Source organism: Nannospalax galili, unplaced genomic scaffold (assembly GCF_000622305.1).
Source record: "Nannospalax galili isolate Female #2095 unplaced genomic scaffold, S.galili_v1.0 scaffold1245, whole genome shotgun sequence".
NCBI lineage: Eukaryota > Metazoa > Chordata > Mammalia > Rodentia > Spalacidae > Nannospalax > Nannospalax galili.
Window position 1 is genome coordinate 176,553 of NW_008354009.1, and position 14,229 is coordinate 190,781.

Here is a 14,229-nt window from a genome sequence, read left to right on the forward strand (position 1 = left end):
TTTTTAAAAATAAGACTATATGCAATTTTGTATTGTGAATTTTACTTTAAGTCTACATAGGTGCTGGGGAGGTATGAGGAATAGATCTATGTGCTGAGAATCAAATGCAGAAAGATTACAGGTGTTCGTTCATTCCGAAGATTTTGTCTGGGAACTCCTTCTTTAGCTGTCTTCGTGCAGCCACAGTTGAGGCATAGATGACAAATCCCCAAGACAGGAAGACGATCGCGAGCAGCAGCTAAAAGAGGAAAGCGACGCGGCCAGTGAGTGCGCGGTGCCTGCCCAGCTCTCGCCTGGTTACCAGGCACTCAACTACCAGGCTGAGTGGTAGCTTTAACTGCCACTACAAACCCGGCCTTTTAGTGCTTAGGCCCAGCAGCCCTGACGTCAGAGGCGGAAGAGCGTGTCCTCCAGGAAGAGGCGGAGTCGAGGGCAGGGCGGGGCGTGAACACTGGGCTCAATTTAGGAATGGGTCTGAGAGTTCCCAGCGCCCAGGCAACAGTGGGCTTTCTGCTGGCTGGCCCGGGCACCTGGCATGCTGGAGCCCCGCTGCACCCGGCACCTACCGCGCAGTAGATCCAGTCCAGGCTGCGGCGACTAACCGGTCTCATGGTGAGGCGGAGGCGGCGCGCGGGGACGGGGAAAGCGCGGGCCTTAGAGTTCGCCGGCGGGCGGAGCCTGAGGGGCGGCGGCCATCTTTCAGCCCGGGCGGGGCGCCGTGCGCCTCCCGGAGTGTGGTCCACCTCGCTTCCGCCCAGAGTTGGGCCGCGTCACGTGACCCGGGCCTAGCCCGCCTTTCAGTCCCGAGATGGAAATAAAGGAGACTACTGGGGGTCAAATAGCTTTTCGACTTGGCTCGGAGAGGCGAACGCCCCTCACGTATGCTGTCAGTTGCAGCGCAGTGTTAACGCGCAGCGGTGCGCCATGGCGTGTACGTTCAAGTCTGAAAAGCTGACATTTAAATACTACTCGGGCGCCTCCTGCCAGCCTCGCCTGCAGCGGGGTTCCGTTCGCTTACTCGCGTCAGGCATGAACAGCACGGTTCACACAGCCAAGGAGTCGCAGGCCCCTAGGATTGGGCTGAGAATGCCGTCGCTGCTGCTGCTGCTTGCGCGGCCCGTGGCCCGGTCGGCGTGTCCACTGACCGGTCCTCGAGTACTGGTAGTGGGCAAGGCACTTATGACGGGGGAGCCGGGCCGCGCGGGGACCTGGGCGCGCCCCCTGTGCGCAGCCAGTCCGGGTTAAAGTGGATTTCAGGATTAGGACGGGGAAAGCGGGCCTTTGGGGGACGGGCTCGACCCCTGTCTCCCACCCTGGAAGACCTCCGAGGCCCCGGGCACCGCTTGGATTGTCCCCGTCTCGGTCCAGTTCCCGGGAGTTCCCTGATCTCAGACCCTGAAGACAAGTTTGAGGTTAGGGGACTCGGAGGCAGTGTGCTTCCCGGTCGGGCGGGAGCTAATGTTCAGTGTTTGTCCTGGGGTAGCCCCAACGATTAGTAACAACTGGTGACATCGTCTCCGGGGTCGCGCCGCCCGACCTGGACTCCGCGGTGGGGGAATGGCAGCTGGAACTCCGCGCTGGGCACCCGCGCGGGTGGCCTCGGAGCATGCGCAGTGCGCGGGTTTGTGTTTTGCTTGCCGGGCGGGGGTGGGCTTGGCCTTCGCCCCGCCTCCAAACCGCCCTGGGTGATGAGCTTTCTCCGTCACAGGGGTCGCAGCCGCCGCCGGGGTCCCCGCTGTCTCGCGAGGAGGGAGAAGCGCCCCCTCCCGCTCCTGCCGAGGAGGGGAGGCGCCGCAGCCGTCGGGTACGCCTTCGCGGCTCCTGCCGCCACCGACCAAGCTTCCTGGGCCGCCGGGAGCTGCCGTCCAGCAGGCCAGCCGGGCCTGGGCCCGTGCCCTCTGAGGTGAGTCCGGCGGGGAACAATGGGGTGCAGGGGTCGGGAGGGCCGGGAGCGGCCGGCGGCCCCGCGGCGACCTGGGCCTTGGATGCGGCCTGCGGCCCCCGAGGCACCTGTGGAGTGGAGTGGAGTGGAGTGACGCGGGTGGGCGGGTGGGGGCCGCGTTTCCATAGCGCCGCCCCCGGGGCGCGAGCTTGGCCGGATACTGGAAAGAGCTGGCTCTCTGCGGAAAACAGCCGCCGAGCGAGCCTGCTTTGGTGGCACCGCCGCTGAGCGAAGTGTGACCTTGGTGGGTGCCTGGTTCCCCAGCTGTCTGTGAAATGGGTATACCGGTGTAGACATGTGGGTGGCCTTCGTTATGTAACGCACAAGCTGCCTCTGTCTTGGATCCTAGCGGGCTGCAGCTCTAGCCTGATGGAGTTGTCTGTGCAGTGTTACAGGCTGGGCTGGGCTTGTGGGCCTGTGACTTCATCACTAGTTGGTGCAGCTTTCCCCACGACTGCTGATTCCGAGTCTGCAGGGGCCGGTACTAAGGTGAGGCACACAGAAACTTAAAAAGAAAACGGACTAACGTTTTTTTGGTAGGTTATTTTCCAGATTAAGAAACATCAAGAAACAGCTGCCTAGAATGCGTATGATGGTGAGGGTGTTTTGTTTTGGAGGGTTGTTGGTTCTGGTATTTTAGTACACGAAATGCAAAGCCCTACAGTCAGCCACAATCGGTTGTGTTTATCTAGAATGAATGACTTTCCTAGGGAATAGTTCTCAATCACATCCTTAGGGTTTTTTCCCTTTATTTTTTTGGACAGGGTTTCATGTAACCCAGGCTGGCCTGGAATTCCTTATGTAGAGGTTGACTTTGAACTTAACGACCTCCGGCTCTGGGTGTGCTGGGATCGCAGGGATCCATTGCACCTGGTTCAAAGCAACATTCTTATTACTGGAATTGAAATTAAATTTTCTAAGACCTAGTCAGTAGGTACTGTGACTTGCCGCTCAGGGAGCTAGGTGAGTCTTCACAGTGGCAAAGAGTAGGACGAGATTGCTTCAACATTTGTCTTTCCAGTTATCTACTTCGGAGCTTGTTAGCCACTTCTCTTGGATACAGTATAATTATTAATTATTGTGCACTATTCTCCAGGCCCCTATCAGAGTTGTGGGTGGTGATAACTACAAAAATGAAACTTTCCCATAACCTTGCATCAAGCACAGTGCTAAAGTTGTATTTACATTATGTCTTTTCGCACAGTCGTTTTTTTCTTTCAAGTACCATTTTAGAATTGAGAATAGAGTGTGTGTCTGTAAATTAAAATTTTGAGAAAAATTTTTGTCAGAGCTTGTTTTCAGGAAAAACCATGCTAAGAAGCCATGACGCTCAGTGTGAATTGGTGCTGCATTAGAATTAACATCACTAAAGTGCAATCAGATGATTGAATTCTGTGTCCAGTATAATTTAAGGAATACCATAGAAAAGGACTTTTTTCTTTTAAGGAAGTCTGACTTTATAAAAAGGCAGTCTTAGTTTTCAGTTTTTCAAATACTTTGTTTATGGCTTTCTGTAGACTCCACCTTCCCTCATTCTTTATCTCCCATTTATCCCCCACGTGTGTGTGACTGTTCATTGTCATAATTTGGGGAAATTATAAAGGATTTTAAAATCTTTGTTAGGCCAGATTTGAAAATTTGAGAAAGGAGAAAGTTTTTTTTTCTTTTTTTAATCAGTGTATCCTAAAATTGATAGTTTATTTTGGATTTGTCTGCTTAACAAGTAGGATAAGAAGAATTGATTAGTCTTCTTTATGGAGAAATTAATTTGTAATCCCAATTCCTAGAATGTGAGGGTAGAGAAACATTTACATAGATTTTTCTAGGTCATGGAATACAAAATTAAAATGGGTCTGTCTTTGTCACGTGAGTTGAGAGCTTGTCTTTCGAATCCACCAATCTTAATCTGTTTTCCTAGTTATCCTAGTTTTATGCTTTAATTTGTATATTTTAAATAGCTTTGTTGAGATTAAGTTTACATTTCATCCATAAAGTTCACCTGCTTGAAGTATATTTTTTCTGTGTGTGTATTTATCAAGTTGTATAACCATCACCTAATTTAATGTGGGACATTTTCATTATCCCAGGAAGAAATCTTACCAGCACAAATATTACCATCTATAGATGTGAAAATTCTAGATACTTTATATGAATGATATTATACAGTATGTGGTCTTTTGTATTTTTTTGTCATTTATTGTAAGGTTCATCCATGTTATAACATCAGTACCTCATTACTTTTATTCTCCAATAATTTTATGTATAAATCACATTGTTTTAAAATAATTCACTGAGTCCAATTAGCGCTGCTTATATGCCTGTGGGCATGGCGTGATCACTGGGCATGAACAGCCTACCAATAGGCACCCCCCAAAGGAAAGGGACTCTTTCCCCAGTGGACAGCACTTCATAGCACTCCATTGCGTCCTCCGGCTCTTACATTGTTCCACCTCCTCTTTCATGTTTTCTCCTGTGCTTTCCCTGAACCTTGATAGAGATGTCCTATCTGTGGTTGAGCACTCAGTTTCTTCCCCTGTAGTTACAAATCCCTGTATTAACCTCTGTCCACTGCAAAAAGAAGCTTCTCACCGAGGTTGAGAGCAGCACACATCTATGGATACAAACATAAGTATTTCCAAGGCCATTTGACAACATGACCATTTAGCAAAGCATCAGTAGGCGGCCCCCGCCTTGGGCCTGGAACTTCTTCAGCAATGGGTTTTAACCATGTTTCTAGTACCAGACAAACCACCTACTAGTCCATCAGTTGGCCCCCCCCCCTTGGGCCTGGAACTTCTAATGGATTTTAACCATGTTTCTAGTACCAGACAAACCACCTACTAGTCCATCAGTTGGCGGACATTTCAGTTTCCACTTTTAAAACACTAATGCTGTGACTGAGCAGGCAATCCTTAAGTATGTCATTGCATTGCTACTTATGTTTCTAATTAGTACCATATTCTTGTGTGGTAATATAAGAGAAATCTCTAGTAACTTGGTCTTTGCTTATTGTTGCTCCAGTCTTAAGCCTTCTGCTGTCAAAGTGATTACTAGGCTTCTCTAAGAAAGAAAAGACTTTGAAAATCACTTTTTAAAGGCATGCTTTATTGAAACTTTGTTTTGAATTTGAAGTTTATCATCTAGTAATTTCCTTTAATGAATTCTGTTGGGTGTTTTTTTGGAATTTTTTTTGTGAATTGGATGTTAGTGGACACTAAAATTCTGCATTCCAAAGAAATACAATGCATTATCTTGAAGTTTACCAGTCTCCTTTTCTACACTTCAATAATCCATTATACAGAGGGGCCAACCAAACTCAAGTTAATACAGATTTCTTTGGTTTACAGAGCTTATTTTAGTTGAGACCTGGCCTTAAATCCATGCCGTCTGATAACCTTTTTAGCTTCTTTATTACTTGTTCCCATTTCTTTTCTCTGATTCCCCGCCCTGCCCCTCCCCAATATACAGTCTATGATCCTACAAGTTTTAGATAAATAACTATTGGGGAAAAAGCTGTTAGTATTGCATATTTTAAATTCCAAGACCTGTTAAATTGTGAACTGATGTAAACTAAGAAATTTAAAGAAAACAAAACTGCTCCGTAACATTTTAGTGACTCTGGTGGAGGAAGATAACAAGTTTCAGTTTCCACTTTTCAAGCCACTAATGCTGTGACTAAGCAGGCAATCCTTTGGAAAAGACAGAGACAGAAAACAGAATTTTAAGATACTTTGTTCTTTGGTTTGGGAATTAAAAAGAAAAGAATAAGGAGGGTTGGACCTGTTGGCCCTCACCTGTAATTTCAGCACTTGGGAGTAGAGGCAGCAGAATTGTTGAGAGATTTGGAGGCCAGTCTGCGCTACATAGTGAGACCCTGTCAAAACAAATATAACAGCAGAAATTAGAGAAGGCTTAAATACTGAGAGAGGATGGAAATCACAGTGCAGTAGTAAGTAGCGGTGTAGTGCTTCCACTGGAGTATGCAGCCCTGGCTGGCCATAAATTAATTCCTTTTCAGTGACTCTTTTACTAAAAACTGTATAATTAGTTTAAACAAGTAAACTTTCTCATCTGTAACTTACTTCACAAAAGGTGTTTTAGAAAAATGGATACACTGTATATCATACATAAAGTAAGTCATAGTGTTAGAGGCATGTATATATGAAAAATACAAAACCATACATTAGATAACTTTAATTGAGGGTACAAAGGTCTGGGAAAGGAAGAATTGGTCCTTTTAAGGCATCTAGAATAGCTGATTCACTAAAAACATTACTTGTTAAATCTGAGGGGAGACACAGATACTTGTTTTCTTCTGTGCTTTTGTGTTTGTCAAATACTTTTCTAATGCTTTTAAAAAATAAGATGTTATATAATATTTGGGGGCTTACTGTGTACTGGGTGCCTTTTCTCATGACTTTTTACTAATCCTTAAAATCTCTGGAAGGCAGATTCTATTCACTGACCTGCAGGTGAAATTAAGGCACAGATAGTAACACAGTGGAGCTGGAATTAGTCTTAGGAAATCAGATCTTAGAGTGTGTGCTTTTAAGCTTTATATGATTATACTGCCTTTTTTATATATGGTTATTCAAGTATGTTCGCTGAAGTATGTTCCAAAGTCTCTATAAAGTATTTTTTTTAATTCGTGTATTTATTCTTTTATCAGGTTACTGATACATTTTTTCCCCCTTTTACAGATAATGGCTTCAGCTGCAAAGGATTTTAAAGTGGACAACTTTTCACCTAAAGCTGGCACTAGCAAACTGCAGCAGACAGTACCAGCTGATGCATCTCCTGATTCTAAGTGTCCTATATGCTTGGATAGATTTGACAATGTGTCTTACTTAGATCGCTGCCTACATAAGTTCTGTTTTCGCTGTGTACAAGAGTGGTCGAAAAACAAAGCTGAATGTCCATTGTGTAAACAGCCTTTTGATTCTATTTTCCATTCCGTGAGGGCTGAAGATGACTTCAAGGAATATGTCCTAAGGCCTTCATATAATGGTTCTTTTACCACTCCTGAGGTTCGACGGTTTCGCTACCGTACAACTATGACCAGAGAACGAAACTCTTCTGTTTACTCACCTGGTAGCACTGTGCATAGAAGAACAACTACCCCACCAGATAGTGGAGTGCTGTTTGAAGGCTTAGGCCTTCCAGGAAGACCCAGAGATGCTGAAATTCCTCAGTTTATGAGACAAATTGCATTAAGGAGGCCAGCTACTGCAGATGAACGATCTTTACGGAAAATTCAAGAGCAAGATATTATTAACTTTAGACGAACTCTTTATCGTGCTGGTGCTCGAGTTAGGAGTATTGAAGATGGTGGCCGCTACAGGGATATTTCAGCCGAGTTTTTTCGTAGAAATCCAGCTTGCCTTCACAGACTAGTCCCTTGGTTAAAACGTGAACTCACAGTTCTTTTTGGAGCTCATGGATCTTTAGTCAATATCGTCCAACACATCATCATGAGTAATGTTACCCGCTATGATTTGGAGAGTCAGGCCTTTGTGTCTGACTTAAGACCATTTTTGCTTAATCGAACTGAGCATTTTATACATGAATTTATTAGTTTTGCTCGATCTCCTTTTAACATGGCAGCTTTTGACCAGCATGCTAATTATGATTGCCCTCCACCTTCCTATGAAGAAGGCAGTCATTCTGATTCATCCGTCATAACAATATCACCAGATGAGACTGAGACCCAAGAGCTGGATATTAGCGCGGCCACTGTTAGGCAGGCACCATGGGACGATGAAACTCCTGGACCATCTTACTCAACTTCAGAGCAGGTGCATGTTTCCGTGTCTTCCCTTTTAAATTCTTCAGACAGTTCAGATGAAGATCTTGTCACTGAAGGAGCCACATCTCAGATACAAGGAGTACAGACCAATGAAGACTTAAATAATGATAGCGATTCATCATCAGATAATTGTGTCATTGTTGGCTTTGTCAAACCTCTAGCTGAAAGGACCCCAGAACTTGTTGAACTGTCCTCTGATTCTGAGGAGTTGGGCTCTTATGAGAAAGTGGAGACAGTGAAGACACGGGAACAAGAACAGTCTTACAGTTCTGGAGATAGTGATGTTAGTAGGTATTCATCTCCACGTTCTGTCCTTGGAAAGGATGAGCAAATGAGTAAAGACCGTTGTGATTCTGGTACAAGAATCAAATCAAAGAAAGAGAAACACTCTACATCTACATTGTTGTCATCTCCCAGAGACCTGAGCTCATCTGTGAGAGGAGACAGAGCATACTCCCCGTACAATCGTAGACACAGAAAGGGCGGAAGATCTAGAAGTTCAGATTCACGTTCTCAGAGTAGAAGTGGGCATGATCAACGGAACCATAGGAAGCATCATGGGAAGAAAAGGATGAAGAATAAACGGTCCAGAAGCAGGGAGAGTAATAGCAGACTGAGAGCGAGAAGAGACAAAAAGAGATCAAGAACCAGAGACAGCAGCTGGTCGAGAAGAAGCCAGACTCTGTCTCTGAGCAGTGGAAGCACAAGTAGATCAAGGTCTCGTAGCAGTGATCATGGCAGAAGACGATCACGAAGCAGAAACAGAGACCGTTATTATTTAAGAAATAATTATGGAAGCAGATACAAATGGGAGTATACTTACTATAGTAGAAACAAGGACAGGGATGGCTATGAATCCTCCTATAGGAGGAGGACTCTCTCAAGAGCCCATTATTCTAGACAATCTTCCAGTCCAGAATTTAGAATTCAGTCCTTTTCTGAGAGAACAAATGCTAGGAAAAAGAATCATAGTGAAAAATACTACTATTATGAAAGACATAGATCAAGGAGCCTGTCCAGTAACAGATCAAGGACTGCATCTGCTGGGCCTGACCGGCCGAGAAATGAAAAGCCTGGAGGGAAACGGAAGTACAAAACCCGGCATCTGGAGGGTACTAATGAAGGGGCTCAACCGTCACGGGAGTGTGCCTCGAAAGTAAAGGATAGTCATTACCAAAAATCATCAAAATTAGATGGAAGCTATAAAAATGAGAGTGACAGCTTTTCAGATAGCCGATCATCAGACAGAGAGACAAAACGCAAGAAGAGGAAAAGGAGGACTCGGAGCCTAAGTGTGGAGATAGTTTATGAAGGAAAAGCTACAGACACAACTAAACATCATAAAAAGAAAAAGAAGAAACATAAGAAGAAGCATAAGAAACACCATGGAGATAACACTTCTCGTTCCCCAGTTGTTATAACCATTGACAGTGATAGCGATAAGGACTCTGAAGTAAAGGCAGATGTGGAATGTACCAGTAGTGATCTTCAACACCCTGTGCACAAGGAGACTTCCATTCCTTCCTTGGAACCATTTGAAACTAAAGATGTTGTTACAATAGAAGATGAACCTGGTGTCCTGGACAGGGAATGTGACGTTACTGCACTTACTAATGACTTGAACAATGCCAGCCGAACTGTGTGTGACAGTCTGCCACCGGCAGTCTCAGTGGAACACATTCTTGATGTAAGAGAAGAAAGTACCTTTGCCTCTGATCTGGAGAACCAGTCCAGTAACATACCTGTTCAAAGTGAGCCATCAAGACAGTTGCCGTCTCCACAGACATCATTGCCCGTGTGTCTTGGTAGAGGTTCTGACATGTCTTAAAACTGCCAAAGCATCTCAATGATAATTCAGATGGTACAGAAAGAAAAGAGGTGGAGAGAGGGGACATCATCTACTACAATCTATTTGATAACTGTTGCTGGAAAAACTTTTAAAAATACTTTTAAGTGGTTTTGTGTGTTAATTTGTAAAGTTCATTATTTGTTCAAAAAGTTATGTATGTCCCATCCTCAGAGATACGCACTTTTAAGTGAAGAAAATGTTGCTAGTAGTTTATTTAAAACACGGGATCCTTTTTTAAATAAAAATCCAAAATTTAGAAGTTATTTCATAAAGCCATATGGTATTGACATATTTTTATGGTAGTCAGTGAGTATTTTTTAATTTTTTTTTTTTGAGAGTAATTCTGGAAATGTGTTATAAGCTACGAGAATGCTTTTGGACAGTTATTTTTTCTTAAGAGATTTGTATGATTCAGAACAATTTCTTGTGCTAAACTAAGGCATTTTAATCTGCACAGGTTTATCTTCTGCCAAAAGAAAAATTTAGTATTTTCTTTATACACTTGTTTATCTGGACTGCCAGCCAAACAGATGTGTATTCAACAAAAGACAAAATAAAACAGTAACACTTTAAAACAAGTATTCAGACATTTTCCTGTGCAGTGTTGCTTTCTTTTAGGAAAAGTTTTACTAGAGTCAAGATCTTGAAATAGGTGATGAGCATTTACAGATCTCTCTTTCAGTAGTTGGTTCAGTTCTTTAACTGATTTTGAGGAGTGTCTTACTTGCTTTCTTCAGGAAAATGTGACTCTGGAGTGTTTGACTTACTGAAAACACAAGAAGACCTGGCCAGACTTGAATTTGACAATTCTCTTAAAGCAGCTGTGTTTATCTTGTTTCAGAGAAGATAAAATGGCTCTATGAGCCTGCTAGAAGATTACCAGTGACCTAAACCTAATTCAGGGTTTGTTTTGCCTACTCCTCTGTGGTCACTTACCACACTTCAAGCAGAAGTTGAGGGTCTATGTCTATGTCGGTCTGTGTTAGGGTTAGGGAGAGCAGAGCAGAAACACTCCTTGCCCTCACTGGTGGTACAGATGCTTAATTAAAACATAATGGTGGAAGTGGCACAGGCTGTAAAAAGTTCTCTGAAGAGAATGCAATTTCCTTACAAAGAAAGTATGAGGACCTGATCTTAAATGGAGGGGATGGTTGTGCTGCAATCAATAGGTTGATGGTAATTAGTGTTTGCATTAAGGAAGGAAAACAGTGCCGTAATGGAAAGGCAGAGTAGGGCCTAGCATGTTCCAAGACACCTAGAAAGAGGCAGGGTTAGCCAGAAGAAAGTGTAGGAACTTTTGTAGGTTAGGCTCGTATTTTGCTTATCCTAAAAGGCAATCAAAAAGGTTTAAATTTATAAGAATTAAGATTGATGTTGGCAGTTCTAAGTTTATACATTGAGAATTAGTGGGGAGACTATAGGCAAAGAAGGAATACACTGGTTGCATCATTGCTTTGTAGTTAGGTGTCTAAACCAAGGTGCCCAAGGCTTTGATTCTTTTACATCTCCTTCGGCCCTCCCATCAGATCACCAGATTGCTTAGATTTCAGCCAAGATTTCTTATCTGTGCTCTTCAAGAGGTCTACTTGTATCCACTATCGCATCATACCAACTCTTCCCCCATCTGTTTCCAAAGCAGCACTCAAAAGATGTTTAAATTTTTTTCATTTGGGCTGGGCATGGTGGTGCATGTTTTTTTCCCCCCAGCACTCAGGAGGTAGAGGAAGGCCGATCTGTGGGACTGAGGCCAGCCTGCTCTAGATAGCGAGTTCCAGGCCAGCTGGGACTACAAGGAGATCCTATCTCAAAAACAAGGTTAAATTTTCGTTTCTTAAAGTCCTTCAGTAGTTCCTCATAATTAAGATGTTAAAGTAGACGATAAGAATTCTAGCCACATGAGAAGGGCCTTAGAAATCCCGGGTTAGGGGATTTCCAGCCCATCTTAGTGTTCTTCATCTGCACTCTGTCTCCGACTCACTACTACATCAGAGCCTTCATACATTTTTCTTCTGGGAATTGAACATCCTGGCTGAACGGATGTTAAAGTGTGTCCTCTAACCCCTAGTTTTTACATGGAAGTGACTTTTTGAAGCACCCAGGATCCTTAGTCGGCTCCTCACAGTTGGCCGTTGATTATAAAGTGCCTCTCCCATCATTCTGAGTCCCATGACCGCTGTATGCACTGCTATATCCTTCCTCTGCTGCACAGAGAAAGTTTAAAACAATATGCAGAATTTTTTTTGTAGTTTTCAGAAGGTCTTCTGTATAACTGCAAATTAAAAAATTGTACTGATGGAAGCTGGCACACTGGAAATCCTGTCACTAATCCAGCCATCGCTATATGCATATATTTGTACTGTGGCTCAAGCGGGTCTTCGCAGTTTCCACTAGTGTGTAATCCTATATTGTGTCTTGATTTTGCAGTTAACATAATTTTGTATTGTGCTTTCTGTATACCACTTTAAAATGCATGCAGTGTATTCTTGTTAAATGTAACCTTCATGACTGAGTGTTTTGATTGTTTTTCTCCAGTCAGTGAGGCTACAAGTGTTTAAATTAACTTTTCCCCAGTTTTGAATTTTAAAGTGTCTTGCTTTGTTGTTGAGGTTGATGCCAGCTCCTCAGCCTTCCAAATGTTGGACGATAGTGCGTGCCCCGGCTTCAGCTGTCCTTAGTTTAAACTTCCTATGTGTATTGTATCCTTATGGGGTTCCAGTTGAGAATCAAAGGTCATGAATATTTTTATGCTGTTTGATTCACATTGCCAAATTATTTCCAGAAGGACTGTAGAAATCTTTACTAGCAATCTGCAAACATTTTACTGTATTTTTCCTGTCTTCAGTCCCTCCACACACACACATACTTGCTTTTTTCTACTTTAAAATTTTTTATTGGTATGCTCTACAATGGTGGTTTCATGGTGGCACTTTCATACATGCATATGACATACTCTGGTCATATTTATCCCTACAATGCCCTCACCACCTCCCCTGCCACTGGTACCCTTCCTCTTCCAAACACCTATTTTACTTTCATTTCTTAAAAATAATCTAGATTTCGTATATATGAGAACTGTGTTACAATATTTGTCTTTTTGAATCTAGCTTACTTCATGATCTCGAGTCCCATCCAGTTTTGGGAAGATGACATGATCTCATAGTTTGTGGCTGGCTGATAGTCTGTTGTGTATATGCAGTATATCCATTTATCTTAGCATATAGGTTGGCTCAGTAACTTGGCTATTGTGAATAGTAAGTATATGCAGTATTTTTTCTGAATTATTCATGACTAAATTGTGTGTGTGTGTGTGTGTGTGTGTGTGTGTGTATCCTTTATTTTCCAAAGAATGGGTATACATAACCATAACTCAAGGAAATGTAACATTGACCCAGCAATCTTGTGGTTTATATTATTACAAGTGTCCTGCCTAATGTCCTTTGTACTATGTACTAGTACTTCCCCTTCTCTCAATCCAGACAGACACTTGTTTTTAAGTCTCAATCTGGAATAGTTCATTAGCCCTTGTCCCTCATCACATCGGTACTTTTGAAGAATACATTTTGTAGAATGCCCTTTGGTTTCTGGTTTCACAGCTGCCTTTGGACTGTGGACTGAGTGCCGGCATGTGCACCTGGTATTGTGCTTCTCTTGGGCATCTTATCTGGAGACTTGTCCACTTGTGGCTTTTTGATGCATCTCTTGATGGCTTCTTGCCTGAGTCAGTCTTGAATATGACTATAGCATAGTAATTCTCTATATTTTGTGTTTACTGGATGGCTTTTTTTTTTCTTCAAGTAGGCATTTTCCCTTCGTTTATTAGTATAGACCCGACAATTCTTACTCGCTGCCTTTTTCCTTTTTTGTTATTTGGATTTTGTCATAGTTCCCCAGTGAGAACATTTCAAGCTGTCTTCTGTATCCTTTTAATACAATCTGTTTTAGCATTGTTTTCTGGTGTAATGAGAACATCGCAGTGTTAATCATTGACCTTTAAGTCAAGTATTTAAGGCTCTGTCATCTATTTGTGGAGCCCTGAAGATGATTTTCTTTAATGAATAGTGTAAACATTGACTTTCGCACCAACTTTCTCACTTGGACAGAAAAGTAGTCATACTTTATTTGGCATGTAAAGTTCAGAATCTGAAATTTGGCTTCCTCTGTTCTTCCTTGACCACTGTTTTCCTTCCACCACTGAACCTTCCTTCATGCCTTTATCACCTGACAATTATGCCTCTGCTTCATTGGGCGAATGTTAATTTGTAAGAATGAATTAGTTTCTCACTTAACCTCTTCCTAGATTTTCCACTCAGCCCAAGCTTCTCCACCCTGTTCGTGATGTTGCTAGTCATGTGTTTTTGTTTTATTTTTAACATTTTTATTTATTTATGTGTATGCGTGTATTGCCTGCATGTAGGTCAATGCACCTGTGTTGTGCAGTGCCGGTGGAGGACAGAAGAGGCTGTTGGATCCCCTGGAACTGGAGTTACAGACAATTGTTAGCTGCCATGTAGATGCTGGGATTTGAACCCGGGACTTCTGCAAGAACAGCCATGTTTTTAACCGCTGAGCCATCTCTCCAGCCCCTTATTTTTAACATTTTAAAATCATTCTGCAAAGCCTTATTTATCATGT

The 14,229-nt window shown here is 43.1% G+C and overlaps 2 protein-coding genes across 5 annotated transcripts; one reads left to right on the plus strand and one right to left on the minus strand.

The window, feature by feature from the left end:
* Positions 1–25: 25 nt before the first annotated feature.
* Smim27 (small integral membrane protein 27) lies at positions 26–702 on the minus strand. The gene is made up of 2 exons (XM_029555024.1): positions 567–702; positions 26–238 (listed from the first exon to the last, which is right to left on the minus strand). Exons 1-2 carry the CDS (start codon positions 609–611, stop codon positions 116–118), a joined length of 168 nt encoding a protein of 55 aa, XP_029410884.1. The 5' UTR covers positions 612–702; the 3' UTR covers positions 26–115.
* Topors (TOP1 binding arginine/serine rich protein) lies at positions 416–10,190 on the plus strand. 4 transcript variants are annotated; one of them, XM_029555020.1, is made up of 4 exons: positions 416–612; positions 1,484–1,621; positions 1,709–1,903; positions 6,643–10,190. In XM_029555020.1, exons 1-4 carry the CDS (start codon positions 610–612, stop codon positions 9,574–9,576), a joined length of 3,270 nt encoding a protein of 1,089 aa, XP_029410880.1. In that variant the 5' UTR covers positions 416–609; the 3' UTR covers positions 9,577–10,190. The 4 variants fall into 4 exon arrangements, with proteins under 4 accessions (XP_029410880.1, XP_029410883.1, XP_029410882.1 ...); XM_029555023.1 differs by lacking the exon at positions 1,484–1,621 and having other exon boundaries at positions 417–612; XM_029555022.1 differs by lacking the exons at positions 416–612; positions 1,484–1,621 and adding an exon at positions 771–931.
* The last annotated feature ends 4,039 nt before the right edge of the window (positions 10,191–14,229 follow it).